The 15,025-nt window shown below is 43.7% G+C and overlaps 1 protein-coding gene across 1 annotated transcript in view; it reads left to right on the plus strand.

The window, feature by feature from the left end:
- The first annotated feature begins 13,089 nt into the window (after positions 1 to 13,089).
- The window catches only part of LOC123128438 (dnaJ homolog subfamily B member 3), a 2,650-nt gene continuing 714 nt past the window's right edge, over positions 13,090 to 15,025 (plus strand). The window contains exons 1-4 of the mRNA XM_044548436.1: positions 13,090 to 13,370; positions 13,580 to 13,657; positions 13,924 to 13,999; positions 14,887 to 14,960. Coding sequence (XP_044404371.1) covers positions 13,275 to 13,370; positions 13,580 to 13,657; positions 13,924 to 13,999; positions 14,887 to 14,960 — 324 coding nt within the window. The 5' untranslated portion in view covers positions 13,090 to 13,274. The remainder of the gene's footprint in view (positions 13,371 to 13,579; positions 13,658 to 13,923; positions 14,000 to 14,886; positions 14,961 to 15,025) is intronic.

Raw genomic sequence — 15,025 nt, forward strand, 5'->3', positions numbered from 1 at the left:
TCAATCTTGTATCTTCATAGTCCAGGAGTCCGGCTGAAGGTATAGTCCGGCTATCCGAACACCCCCTAATCCAGGACTCTCTCAATAGGTTAGTCCCAAAATTATATAGAAGTGTATAATAAAGCCCATAAACATCCAAAACAGTAGATAATATAGCATGGAGCAAACAAAAATTATAGATACATTGGAGACGTATCATTGTCCTATCAGTGGTTGATGAATTGCTATGATTGATTTAATTTGCTTGTGGTTATGTTGCTGTCCTTTGGTGCCCATCATATGATTGCGCGCGTGGATCACACCCTAGGGTTAGTTGTATGTTGATAGGACTATGTATTGGAGGGCAAGAGTGACAGAAGCTTCAACCTAGCATAGAAATTGATGCATACGGGATTGAAGGGGGACCAATATACCTTAATGATATGGTTAGGTTTTACCTTAATGAACGTGAGTAGTTGCGGACGCTTGCTAATAGTTCCAATCATAAGTGCATAGAATTCCAAGTCAGGGATGGCATGCTAGTAGTGGCCTCTCCCACATAATACTTGCTATCGGTCTAGTAAATTAGTCAATTGCTTAGGGGCAATTTCACAACTCCTACCACCACTTTTCCACACTCGCTATATTTACTTTATTGTTTCTTAATCTAAATAGCCCCTAATTTTTATTTACATGCTCTTTATTATCTTGCAAACCTATCCAACAACACCTACAAAGTACTTCTAGTTTCATACTTGTTCTAGGTAAAGCGAACGGCAAGCGTGCGTAGAGTTGTATCGGTGATCGATAGAACTTGAGGGAATATTTGTTCTACCTTTAGCTCCTCGTTGGGTTCGACACTCTTACTTATCGAAAACTGTTGCGATCCCCTATACTTGTGGGTTATCAAGACCTTTTTCTGGCGCCATTGCGATCCCCTATACTTGAGGGAATATTTTGCCATACTTAACTATTGTTATGAGAATTATTCTTCTAATGCCTATGTTAAACCATACATCGAGGTCTCCTCCGCTGTCCAAGAAGAGACTAATATTTTGCAGGAGTCTATGGAAGAAGAAATTGATGAAACTGTGAGCTCATTGGATGAAAAAGATGAGGAGGAGAGCGAAGAACACAAGGAGGAGGAGCGGATTAGCTACCCGTGCCCACCTTCTAATGAGAGTAAGTCTTCAACTCATACATTGTTTAATTTCCTTCGTGCTTACCGGAGGATGATTGCTATGATGATTGTTATGATCCCGTTGATTGTTTTGAAATATCCCTTTTTGATGATGCTTGCTATGCTTGTGTCCAAGATGCCAATATGAATTATGCTTATGGAGATGAACTTGCTATAGTTCCTTATGTTAAACATGAAGTTGTTGCTATTGCACCCACGCATGATAGTCCTATTATCTTTTCGAATTCTCCCAACTACACTATATCGGAGAAGTTTGCACCTATTAAGGATTATATTGATGGGTTGCCTTTTACTACTACACATGATGATTTTGATGAATATAATATGCATGTGCTTGCTGCTCCTACATGCAATTATTATGAGAGAGGAACTATATCTCCACCTCTCTATGTTTCCAATATGATAAAATTGCAATAAACTATTTATACTATGCATTGGCCTTTACTTTGTGTGCATGAATTGTTCTTTTATGACATGTCGATGCATAGGAAGAGAGTTAGACTTCGTCATTACATGATATATGTTACCTTGTGCTCACCACTAAATTACAAAACATTGTTAATTAAAATTGGCTTTGATATACCTTGGGATCCAGGTGGATCCATTACTTGAGCACTATATGCCTAGCTTAATGACTTTAAAGAAAGCGCTGCCAGGGAGACAACCCGGAAGTTTTAGAGAGTCATTTATTTCTGTTGAGTGCTTTCATATAGTTTAAAAACAACAAAAATAAAGAGGGGAACCCAAAACTTTTTCAAAAAGGAAAGCAAAAGTGAGAAAGATAAGCATTGTTGAAGTGGGAGCTAGCCTTGAATTTTGTTCATGCTCACGAAAACTTTGTGAATCTTGATTACAGAAACTTTTCAATAAAAATAATTATCCCCTTGTACAATTCTATTGTATTATAAAAATAATGTGCCAAGGTTTTCCTTTAGGATGTTTACATTTGCTTGATGGTTTGTACGGTGCAGGACAGAAACTTTGGCTGTAGTGCGCGATTTTACATTTTTAGTTGGAACGTTAAATGGTTCTGATTCTTTTTGCAATGTCTTCCTATACAATTGTTTATTTTTCCTAATTTTGGTAGAATTTTTCAAGTATCAGAAGTATGGTGAATGTTCAGATTATTACAGACTGTTCTGTTTTAGACAGATTCTGTTTTTGATGCATAGTTTGCTTGTTTTGATGAAACTATCGATTCATATCAGTGGATTTAGCCATGAAAAATTTATATTACAGTAGAAACAATGCAAAAACAAAATATGAATTGGTTTGCAACAGTACTTAGAGTAGTGATTTGCTTTATTATACTAACGGATCTTACCGAGTTTTCTGTTGAAGTTTTGTGTGGATGAAGTGTTCGATGATCGAGAAGGTCTCGATGTGAGAAGAAGGAAGAGAGGCAAGAGCTCAAGCTTGGGGATGCCCTAGGCACCCCCCAAGTAAATATTCAAGGAGACTCAAGCGTCTAAGCTTGGGGATGCCCCGGAAGGCATCCCCTCTTTCTTTGACAAGTATCGGTATGTTTTCGGATTCGTTTCATTCATGTGATATGTGCAGATCTTGGAGCGTATTTTGCATTTAGTTCTCATTTTTATTTTATGCACCATGCTGGTATGAGATAGTCCTTGGTTGATTTATAGAATTCTCATTGCACTTCACTTATATCTTTTGAGTATGGCTTTATAGAATGCTTCATGTGCTTCGCTTATATCATTTGAAGTTTAGATTGCCTGTTTCTCTTCACATAGAAAACCGCCATTTGTAGAATGCTCTTTTGCTTCACTTATATTTGTTAGAGCGTGGGCATATCTTTTGTAGAAAGAATTAAACTCTCTTGCTTCACTTATATCTATTTAGAGAGATGACAGGAACTGGTCATTCGCATGGTTAGTCATAAAATCCTACATAAAACTTGTAGATCACCGAATATGATGTGTTTGATTCCTTGCAATAGTTTTGCGATATAAAGATGGTGATATTAAAGTCATGCTAGTGGGTAGTTGTGGATTGTAGAAATACTTGTATTGAATTTTGTGATTCCCATAGCATGCACGTATGGTGAACCGTTATGTAACGAAGTCGGAGCATGATTTATTTATTGATCGTCTTCCTTATGAGTGGCGGTCGGGGACGAGCGATGGTCTTTTCTTACCAATCTATCCCCCTAGGAGCATGCGCGTAGTACTTTGTTTTGATGACTAATAAATTTTTGCAATAAGTATGTGAGTTCTTTATGACTAATGTCGAGTCCATGGATTATACGCACTCTCACCCTTCCACCATTGCTAGCCTCTCTAGTACCGCGCAACTTTCGCCGGTACCATAAACCCACCATATACCTTCCTCAAAACAACCACCATACCTACCTATCATGGCATTTCCATAGCCATTCCGAGATATATTGCCATGCAACTTACACCATCATCATAGACATGACTCGAGCATTCATTATCATATTGCTTTGCATGATCGTAAGATAGCTAGCATGATGTTTTCATGGCTTGTCCGTTTTTTGATGTCATTGCTACGCTAGATCATTGCACATCCCGGTACACCGCCGGAGGCATTCATATAGAGTCATATCTTTGTTCTAGTATCGAGTTGTAATATTGAGTTGTAAGTAAATAAAAGTGTGATGATCATCATTATTAGAGCATTGCCCCCGTGAGGAAAGGATGATGGAGACTATGATTCCCCCATAAGTCGGGATGAGACTCCGGACTTTACAAAAAAAATAAAATAGGCCAAAGAAGCCCAAATAAAAAAAGAGGCCAAAGAAGCCCACCAAAAAAATGAGAGAAAAAGAGAGAAGGGGCAGTGCTACTATCCTTTTTCCACACTTGTGCTTCAAAGTAGCACCATGTTCTTCATATAGAGAGTTTCTTGAGTTATCACTTTCATATACTAGTGGGAATTTTCATTATAGAACTTGGCTTGTATATTCCGATGATGGGCTTCCTCAAATGCCCGAGGTCTTCATGGGCAAGCAAGTTGGATGCACACTCACTTAGTTTCAGTTGGAGCTTTCATACACTTATAGCTCTAGTGCATCCGTTGCATGGCAATCCCTACTCACTCACATTGATATCTATTGATGGGCATCTCCATAGCCCGTTGATACGCCTAGTTGATGTGAGACTATCTTCTCCTTTTTGTCTTCTCCACAACCACCATTCTATTCCACCCATAGTGCTATATCCATGGCTCACTCTCATGTATTGCGTGAAAGTTGAAAAGGTTTGAGAACGTCAAAAGTATGAAACAATTGCTTGGCTTGTCATCGGGGTTGTGCATGATGTGAATATTTTGTGTGGTGAAGATGGAGCATAGCCAGACTATATCATTTTGTAGGGATAACTTTCTTTGGCCTTGTTATTTTGAAAAGACATGATTGCTTTATTAGTGGGCTTGAAGTATTATTGTTTTTATGTCAAATGATAGACTATTGCTTTGAATCACTCGTATCTTAATATTCATGCCATGATTAGATATGTGATCAAGATTATGCTAGGTAGCATTCCACATCAATTTTTTATCATTTACCTACTCGAGGACGAGCAGGAATTAAGCTTGGGGATGCTGATACGTCTCTGTCGTATCTATAATTTTTGATTGTTCCATGCCAATATTCTACAACTTTCATATACTTTTGACAACTTTTTATACTATTTTTGGGACTAACATATTGATCCAGTGCCCAGTGTCAGTTCCTGTTTGTTGCATGTTTTTTGTTTCGCAGAATATCCATATCAAACGAAGTCCAAACAGGATAAAAACTAACGGATATTTTTTTGGAATATATATGATTTTTGGGAAGAAAAATCCACGCGAGACGGTGCCCGAGGTTGCCACGAGGCAGGGGGGCGCGCCTGCCCCCCTGGGCGCGCCCCTGACCCTTGTGGGCCGACCATAAGGCAGTTGGTGCCCTTCTTTCGCCGAAGAAAGCTAATATCTAGATAGAGATCGTGCTAAAATTTCAGCCCAATCGGAGTTACGGATCTCCGGGAATATAAGAAACGGTGAAAGGGAAGAATCTGGGAACGTAGAAACAGAGAGAGACAGAGAGACAGATCCAATCTCGGAGGGGCTCTCGCCCCTCCCATGCCATGGAGGCCAAGGACCAGAGGGGAAACCCTTCTCCCATCTAGGGAGGAGGTCATGGAAGAAGAAGACGAAGGGGCCCCCTCTCCCCTTCTCTTCCGGTGGCGCCGGAACGCTGCCGTGGCCATCATCATCATCACCGCGATCTACACCAACACCTCCGCCATCTTCACCAACATCTCCATCACCTTCCCCCCTCTATCTACAGCGGTCCACTCTCCCGCAACCCGTTGTACTCTCTACTTGAACATGGTGCTTTATGCTTCATATTATTATCCAATGATGTGTTGCCATCCTATGATGTCTGAGTAGATTTTCGTTGTCCTATCGGTGGTTGATGAATTGCTATGATTGATTTAATTTGCTTGTGGTTATGTTGCTGTCCTTTGGTGCCCATCATATGATTGCACGCGTGGATCACACCCTAGGGTTAGTTGTATGTTGATAGGACTATGTATTGGAGGGCAAGAGTGACAGAAGCTTCAACCTAGCATATAAATTGATGCATACGGGATTGAAGGGGGACCAATATACCTTAATGCTATGGTTGGGTTTTACCTTAATGAACATTAGTAGTTGCAGACGCTTGCTAATAGTACCAATCATAAGTGCATAGAATTCCAAGTCAGGGATGACATGCTAGTAGTGGCCTCTCCCACATAATACTTGCTATCGGTCTAGTAAAGTAGTCGATTGCTTAGGGGCAATTTCACAACTCCTACCACCACTTTTCCACACTCGCTATATTTACTTTATTGTTTCTTAATCTAAATAGCCCCTACTTTTTATTTACGTGCTCTTTATTATCTTGCAAACCTATCCAACAACACCTACAAAGTACTTCTAGTTTCATACTTGTTCTAGGTAAAGCGAACGTCAAGCGTGCGTAGAGTTGTATCGGTGGTCGATAGAACTTGAGGGAATATTTGTTCTACCTTTAGCTCCTCGTTGGGTTCGACACTCTTACTTATCGAAAACTATTGCGATCCCCTATACTTGTGGGTTATCAAACCGTTGTTCATATCTGACGAGTCCAAAGAGCCGCTCGACGAGGGTACATCGAGATGAGCTCGGGACGGACTGCATAATCATGTTCGGCATGAGGAAAGGCAGTACAATAAAACATACCATGAAGCACTATGGTGTCCGGACACTTACGACTTCGCCAGGGGCTTGTCCCTGGGTAGCCACTTGTCGCCGCTGTCGGCGGCTGTCGTGGCACAGTCCGGAGGGAGGGTCTTTCCCGTCTTGGACCCTTCGGCCTCCCAGGATGGGTCGGCCTTCCTTTTCTTGTCTCCCCCGGCTGGGGGGGGGAGAGCTTTTCTCCTCCTCCTCATTTCCGTGGGAGGAGTGCGTGTCAGAGTCATCGGACGATGAGCCTGATGTAACCTTGCGCCGGAGACCCTTTTGGGTCCCCGTGGCCTTCTTCTTGGCCTTCTTTTCCGGCACCTCGTAAGGTGCCGGAGTCAGCATCTTCGTTAGAAGAGCGTCTGCAGGATCTTCGGGCAGGGGGCTGGGCAATCAAGCTACTCCGCTGTCTCTGTCTTGTCCTGTTAATGACATGAAAGCTTAGATCCAGCACATAACTAAACCAGGGCGAATAAATACCCTGAGAGATATAAAAGCCTACCGGATGGGCGCGGCGCTTTGCGCTGAGTCCATAGTCCTTGGTATGGGAGGGAGACATCTCGGCGCCCTTGAACAGCACCCTCCAGACATCCTCGTGCGTCATGTCGTAGAGCTCTCACAGCGTCTGGTGCTTGGCCGAGTCGAACTCCCACAAAACAAATGCCCGTCGTTGGCACGGGAGGATCCGGCGGAAGAGCATAACCTGGACCACGTTGACGAGCTTGATTTTCTTGTTCGTCATGTTCTGGATGCAGGTCTGGAGTCTAGTCAGCTCTACCACGGAACCCTAGGACAGTCCCTTCTTTTTCCAGGAGGTGAGCCGCGTGGGGATTCCGGATCGAAATTTGGGGGCCGCCACCCAGTTGGAGTCGCGCGGCTTGGTGATGTAGAACCACCCCGATTGCCACCCCTTTATGGTATCCACGTAGGTGCCCTCGAGGCAGGTGACATTAGGCATCTTGCCCACCATGGCGCCTCCGCACTCTGCTTGCTGTCCACCCACCACCTTCGGTTTGACATTGAAGGTTTTCAGCCATAGGCCGAAGTGGGGCCTGATGCGGAGGAAGGTCTCACACACGACGATAAACGTCGAGATGTTGAGGATGAAATTGGGGGCCAGATCATGAAAATCCAGCTCGTAGTAGAACATGAGCCCGCGGACAAACGGGTGGAGAGGAAATCCCAGTCCGCAGATGAAATGGTTAAGAAAAACTACCCTCTCATGGGGTTCGAGCGTGGGGACGATCTGCCCTGCATTTGGCAACCGATGCGTGATATCCGCAGCCAAGTATCCGGCTTCCCGTAACTTTTTGATGTTCTCCTCCGTCTTGCCTCCTGCTCCGGACATGATTGGAGTGGTTCGAGAAGAAGAACGCGAGCTTGGGCGCTAGAGCTCAAGTGTGCGGGAATGGGTAAGCGAGAAGGAAGAAGGCGTGGGTGAAAAAGTAAATCTTTGTCCCTTTATAAGGGCGGAGGAGGCGATGAGTCTCCCCACTTGCCTGGCAAAAACCGCTTATTCCCCAGGCGCCGTAATTGATGGCGTGGTTGGGTTACCCACGCCCGTATTGATGAGAATCCCATGATAAGGGGAACATGATCTCTGCTTTGACAAGACGTATCAAGAAAACCGCCTCGCGATATGTGCGGAGCTGGTTGAGAAAAGCGGTTCAAATAATAACCGGGCCATGGTGTGATGTCATGTTGTCAAAACGTGTCAGCAGATTAGATTTGTGGAAATATTATTCTCTCTACGGTGGTATGTGGAACTTATTTTGTAGGGTCGGACACTATCCTCATATTCAAACTCTTCCATGGTGTATTCGGAGGAGGAACTCGCCTTGCAATGCTGAAGACAATACTGCGCGCCGGACTCATCGTCATTGAAGCCTAGTTCATGGGCTACTGAGGGAGTCCTGGATTAGGGGGTCTCCGGACAGCCGGACTATATCCTTTGGCCGGACTGTTGGACTATGAAGATGCGAGATTGAAGACTTCATCCCGTGTCCGGATGGGACTCTACTTGGAGTGGAAGGCAAGCTAGGCAATACGGATATGTATATCTCCTCCTTTGTAACAGACCTTGTGTAACCCTAGCCCCCTCCGGTGTCTATATAAACCGGAGGGTTTTAGTCCGTAGGACAACATACAATCATACCATAGGCTAGCTTTTAGTGTTTAGCCTCTCTGATCTCGTGGTAGATCGACTCTTGTAATACTCATATCATCAAGAACAATCAAGCAGGACGTAGGGTATTACCTCCATCAAGAGGGCCCGAACCTGGGTAAACATCGTGTCCCCTGCCTCCTGTTACCATCCGCCTTGGACGCACAGTTCGGGACCCCCTACCCGAGATCCGCCGGTTTTGACATCGACAGTTACTATCTACAAAACTTGAATTGTCGCAAAGTGTTTTCGACAAGTTCAAGGTGTTGACTACGATGAGATTTTCTCACTCGTATCGATGCTTAAAAGTTTGTCCGAATCATGTTAGCAGTTGCCGCATTTTATGAAATCTGGCAAATGGATGTCAAAACTGTATTCTTCATGGATTTCTTAAAAATAAGAGTTGTATATGATGCAACCAGAAGGTTTTGTCGACCCTAAAGGTGCTAACAAAGTGAGCAAGCTCCAGTGATCCATCTATGGACTGGTGCAAGCATCTCGGAGTTGGAATATATGCTTTGATAAAGTGATCAAAGTATATGGTTTTGTACAGACTTGCGGTGAAGCCTGTATTTACAAGAAAGTGAGTGGGAGCACTACAACATTTCTGATATGTATGTGTGAATGACATATTGTTGATCGGAAAGAATGTAGAATTTTCTGGAATGCATAAAGGAGTTTTTGAAAGGAGTTTTTCAAAGAAAGACCTCGATGAAGCTGCTTACACATTGAGCATCAAGATCTATAGAGATAGATCAAGACGCTTGATAAGTTATTTCAATGAGTACATACCTTCACAAGATTTTGAAGTAGTTCAAAATGGAACAGTCAAAGAAGGAGTTCTTGCCTGTGTTGCAAGGTGTGAAGTTGAGTAAAGACTCAAAACCTGACCACAACAGAAAATAGAAAGAGAATTATAAGTCATTCCCTATGCCTCAGGCATAGGTTCTATAAAGTATGCTATGCTGTTTACCAGTCCTATTGTATACCTTAGCATCTTTTTGGCAAGGGAGTACAATAGTGATCTAGGAGTAGATCAGTGGACAACGATCAAAATTATCCTTATAAGACTAAGGAAATATTTCTCGGATATGGAGGTGATAAAAGAGTTTGTCGTAAAGATTTACGTCGATGCAAGCATTTTACATCGATCTAGATGACTCTAAGTCTCAATCTGGATACATATTAAAAGTGGGAGCAATTAGCTAGAGTAGCTACGTTTAGAGCATTGTAGACATAGAAATTTGCAAAATACATATAGATCTGAATGTTGCAGACCCGTAGACTAAACTTCTCTCACAAGCAAAACATGATCACTCTTTGGGTGTTAATCACATAGCGATGTGAACTAGATTATAGACTCTAGTAAACCCTTTGGGTATTAGTCACATGGAGATGTGAACTAATCACATAAAGATGTGAACTAGATTATTTACTTTGGTGCAAGTGGGAGACTGAAGGAAATATGCCCTAGAGGCAATAATAAAGTTATTATTTATTTCCTTATATCATGATAAATGTTTATTATTCATGCTAGAATTGTATTAACCGGAAACATGATACATGTGTGAATACATAGACAAACAGAGTGTCACTAGTATGCCTCTACTTGACTAGCTCGTTGATCAAAGATGGTTATGTTTCCTAGCCATAGACAAAGAGTTGTCATTTGATTAATGGGATCACATCATTAGGAGAATGATGTGATTAATTTGACCCATTCCGTTAGCTTAGCACTTGATCGTTTAGTTTGTTGCTATTGCTTTCTTAATGACTTATACATGTTCCTATGACTATGAGATTATGCAACTCCCGTTTACCGGAGGAACACTTTGTGTGCTACCAAACGTCACAACGTAACTGAGTGATTATAAAGGTTCTCTACAGGTGTATCCGAAGGTACTTGTTGGGTTGGCGTATTTCGAGATTAGGATTTGTCACTCCGATTGTCAAAGAGGTATCTCTGGGCCCACTCGGTAATACACATCACTTAAGCCTTGCAAGCATTGCAACTAATGAGTTAGTTGCAGGATGATGTATTATGGAACGAGTAAAGAGACTTGCCGGTAAAGAGATTGAACTAGGTATTGAGATACCGACGATCGAATCTCGGGCAAGTAACATACCGATGACAAAGGGAACTACGTATGTTGTTATGCGGTTTGACCGATAAAGATCTTCGTAGAATATGTAGGAGCCAATATGAGCATCCAGGTTCCGCTATTGGTTATTGACCGGAGACGTGTCTCGGTCATGTCTACATAGTTCTTGAACCCGTAGGGTCCGCACGCTTAAAGTTCGATGCTAGTTATATTATGAGTTTATGTGTTTTGATATACCGAAGGTAGTTCGGAGTCCCGGATGAGATCGGGGACATGAAGAGGAGTCTCGAAATGGTCGAGACGTAAAGATCGATATATTGGACGACTATATTCGGACATCGGAAAGGTTTCGAGTAATTCTGGTATTTTTTGGAGTACCGGAGAGTTACGGGAATTCGCCGGGGAGTAGATGGGCCTTATTGGGCTTTAGGGGAAAGAGAGAGGAGAGGCTGCCCCCCCAAGGCCTAGTCCGAATTAGACTAGGGGGAAGGGCGGCGCCCCCTCCTTCATTCTCTTCTCTTTTTCCCTTTCCTTGTCTACTACTCTTACTACTTGGAAGGACTCCTAGTTCTACTAGGAAAGGGGAATCCTACTCCCGGTGGGAGTATGACTCCCCTAGGGTACGCCATAGAGAGGGTCGGCCCTCTCCCACCTCCACTCCTTTATATACGGGGAGAGGGGCACCCCTTGAAGACACAACAATTGATCTCTTGATCTCTTAGCCGTGTGCGGTGCCCCCCTCCACCATAATCCACCTCGATAATATCATAGCGGTGCTTAGGCGAAGCCCTGAGTCGGTAGAACATCATCATCGTCACCACGCCGTCGTGCTGACGAAACTCTCCCTCAACACTCGGTTGAATCGGAGTTCGAGGGACGTCATCGAGTTGAACATGTGCAGAACTCGGAGGTGACGTGCGTTCGGTACTTGATCGGTCGGATCATGAAGACGTACGACTACATCAACTGCGTTGTGCTAACGCTTCCGCTTTCGGACACTCTCCCCTTTCGTTGCTATGCATCATCATGATCTTGCATGTGCGTATGAAATTTTTAAAATTACTACGTTCCCCAACACATTTGTGCCCCTATTTTGTTTGGTCGTAGTTGAGACTGTCTTCTCGCCCTCCTTGGTAGCGATTTGTCCCGATCGTGGGTCACTATCTTCTTTTGGTCTTAATCATTGACTTCTCGACCGCTGATTCTTAAAGCTTGTGGGTTACAACAAGATTGCTCCAGTGAGACATGGGCCCATAGATGCAACGATTGGTCGCAATGCGCCAATGGTGGAAGCATAAGGAAGGCAACAATGATTTCTTAAAAGACTTGCCTATAATTTATTATTTTTAGAAAACTCATGTAAAGGCTGATTTTATCTACTCCCTCCATTTTTCAATACAAGGTCATTCCGCTTTTCGTGTCAAAATTTGACTTGTAATTTTGGTCAACAAATATGGGTTTATGTCAAAAAACATCATTAGAAAAGTACTTTGAAATGTGCATCCAATGGCATACTTTTTATGGCACATAACTCACATTTTGTTGTTGTCGGATGAGATAAACAGTTTCCCTCCATGCGACCTCCGAGTTAGGGTTTCCTTGCCTCTTGTCGGCCGGGCCACCGGTCCGCTTCTTCTCCTATGGTCCTTGGATCTGCGGTGGATTTCGGGCCTTGCCGGCGGGAAGGCTCCGTTTTTAGTTTTGCTAGAGTTTGTGCCATGCTCAGGAAGACGAGGTGGTGGGGGCTTCTTGAAAATGAAATAAGGTCCTCCCCGTCTAGCCCCCGCCCTGACAATGCTTCTAGCATCGTTGGAGGGCATGTGGTGGTTTATCTCCAACGGATCTCGTGGGATCGGTTGGCCTTCTTCTTCGGTGGATTCCGCCTTCGTTCATCTACGTATATGTGTTTGCAGGTTGGACCATTTCGATCTAGGCTTCTCTTCATCGGCGGCGGCGGTTGTTGTTCTAGTGCGTTGTTTCTATGGGGTCTCAGCACAACAACTTTTCGACTGTCTACTACAACAAAATTTGCCCTGCTCCAATGAGGGAGGGGCGATGACGGCGGCGCATCTTCGGCTCGTTCGAGTACTTGTAGTCGTTGCTAGGTGGTCTACGGACCTAGATGTAATTCTTACTTCTGGTGTTCTAGGTACTACCTTGACAATTGATGAATAGACCGGAAATTTCTCAAAAAAATCACATTTTGCCGGTGAAAACAATGGTCAAAATTAGACATAAAAATATGACACACCGTGCTTTTCTTTTGAGGGGTTACACACCATGCTGCTTTGGATATGGGCTCAATCACATGGGTGATGACTTGTATCCACACGCCATGCTAGGCCCGCCAAGGCCCAACTAACTTCTGGCGAGCCACGTCGGGCGTGTCAAATTCTGCTCCAGTCTTCCCTACGAAAATAGACGGCGAAAAGAAAAGAAAAAAAATCTAGAACCTTCCCTGGCTGCGGCGAGCCCACGAAATCCAACGACTGCCAGACCGCCACGGCCCTCCCCGGAAGGAAGGAAGGAAGGAACCAGGGAATCCACACCCGCGGCGAAGGTAATCCCCGCGAGGGCGGCGAGGGGAGGCGAGGGAATGTTGTGGGAGTGGGAGGACGGCGACGAGGCGGCGCGGACGGGCGAGGAGGTCCCCGTCGATTTCGACTTCTTCTCCTTCTTCGCCAAGCCCAAGGTGAGGAATCGCCTCTGCCCCTTCGATTCATCGCCGGCTTGGTTTCCCCTAGGGCAGGCCGCGCGAACCCCCGCCGCTTTTCGGGTTGTTGGATTATGCGTTTTTATTTAGGGGGGCGGATCGTGTTCATGGAATGCTGTTGCTGCCAATCGAGTCCCTAATCTTTTTCTGTTGGATGAGGTTGCTGACGGCGAAATTTTCGCGTGCAGGATTACTACAAGATACTGGAAGTTGATTATGATGCGTCGGAGGAGACAATAAGGTCGAGCTACATCCGTCTTGCGCTGGTCAGTGTTTGCCCCAGCACGCCATTCTACATGTTTTCCCCTTCGTAAAGCGTGCGGTCTGAAATCCTGCGACGGAAATCGCTTACCTGAAACTGTATTGATGTCAATAGTTACAATCTCAATAAGGAAACCTTAACCTAGAAACACTGCTTTAATTTTTTTGCTCATCATGCAACTACTTCTAGGTTTCTATTATAGAATTTTTACTTTTGTATTTCGCATTGACGCCTTCACCGTAGTGACCAATCTACTATTTTCTCCTGTAGAAATGGCACCCTGACAAGAAACAAGATGAAGAAAAGGCAACATCCAGATTTCAGGACATTAATGAGGCATACCAAGGTGCGCTTTGGTAGTTGATAAGTTATTCAGTATCCTCATGTTCAACTCGGAGAATCTACATAATATTTTAACCGTTTTATCATGATGTGCAAGCAGCATATCATCTAATCACTTGCAGTTTGCCCCCTTCTTTTCTGCTTGCTTCTAATATCCAAATTTATTAGGAACATAGCAAATGTGATAGTGTACTAATGCGCAAGAGTTCATCTACGAGTAATCCTAAACATTGCATTAGATTACATGGGAAGTTCATTTGGTCCCTTTATAATTTAGACGCTGCTGAATTACCTGGATTTTGCAGTACCTGGTGGAGTTTTACGATATGACTGCCATAAGACTAAGAATAATTTTGGTACCATTCGTGAGTTAGAAGATGTCAAGCGTGGTTTCAAATTGCGATAAATTTGTTTAGGGACTAAATAGTTCTGTGTTGTACAGTTTGCACTTGCTTGGGGGCACATCATCCTGTGTTAAATCAGTGAAAGATATCCCCAGTTAGCCAACCTCTTGGAACTCATCTACGTCCATTTAGGGCAAGTCAGTCATTGCCTCACGCAAACAGGCCATCAAACTATGCATTTAGATCATACTAAGAAACTAGCGGAAACGATTTATTTGGTCATGACATTTGAGCCAGACTTGTTGCACACCTTGGAGGGTGGTCGCATGCATTAGTAGTAAAAGCTGGCCATCATTTGTTGATCACTGCGCAATGTAATTATTTGCAGTTTTGCACTGACTGTCAAAATACGTTTCTTATATAACCATTTTTTTCGCTAAAGAATGTTCTTCCACGATGCATCTGCTTTAGCCTTCTATCTAGAAACCGAGATAAACAAGGATGATACATCAGGTGCTTCATTCATGACATCTCTTGTTTTTGACAGTTCTTAGCAATCCAGTAAAACGGCAGGAGTATGACAACAAAGGTGTTTTATACGTTCAGGATCAGAATGCAGCGGTGAGTACCCCCCACCCCACCCCACCCCACCCACCCCTGACCATCACCACCACACGCAAATCTTC

Source organism: Triticum aestivum, chromosome 6A, assembly GCF_018294505.1.
Source record: "Triticum aestivum cultivar Chinese Spring chromosome 6A, IWGSC CS RefSeq v2.1, whole genome shotgun sequence".
NCBI lineage: Eukaryota > Viridiplantae > Streptophyta > Magnoliopsida > Poales > Poaceae > Triticum > Triticum aestivum.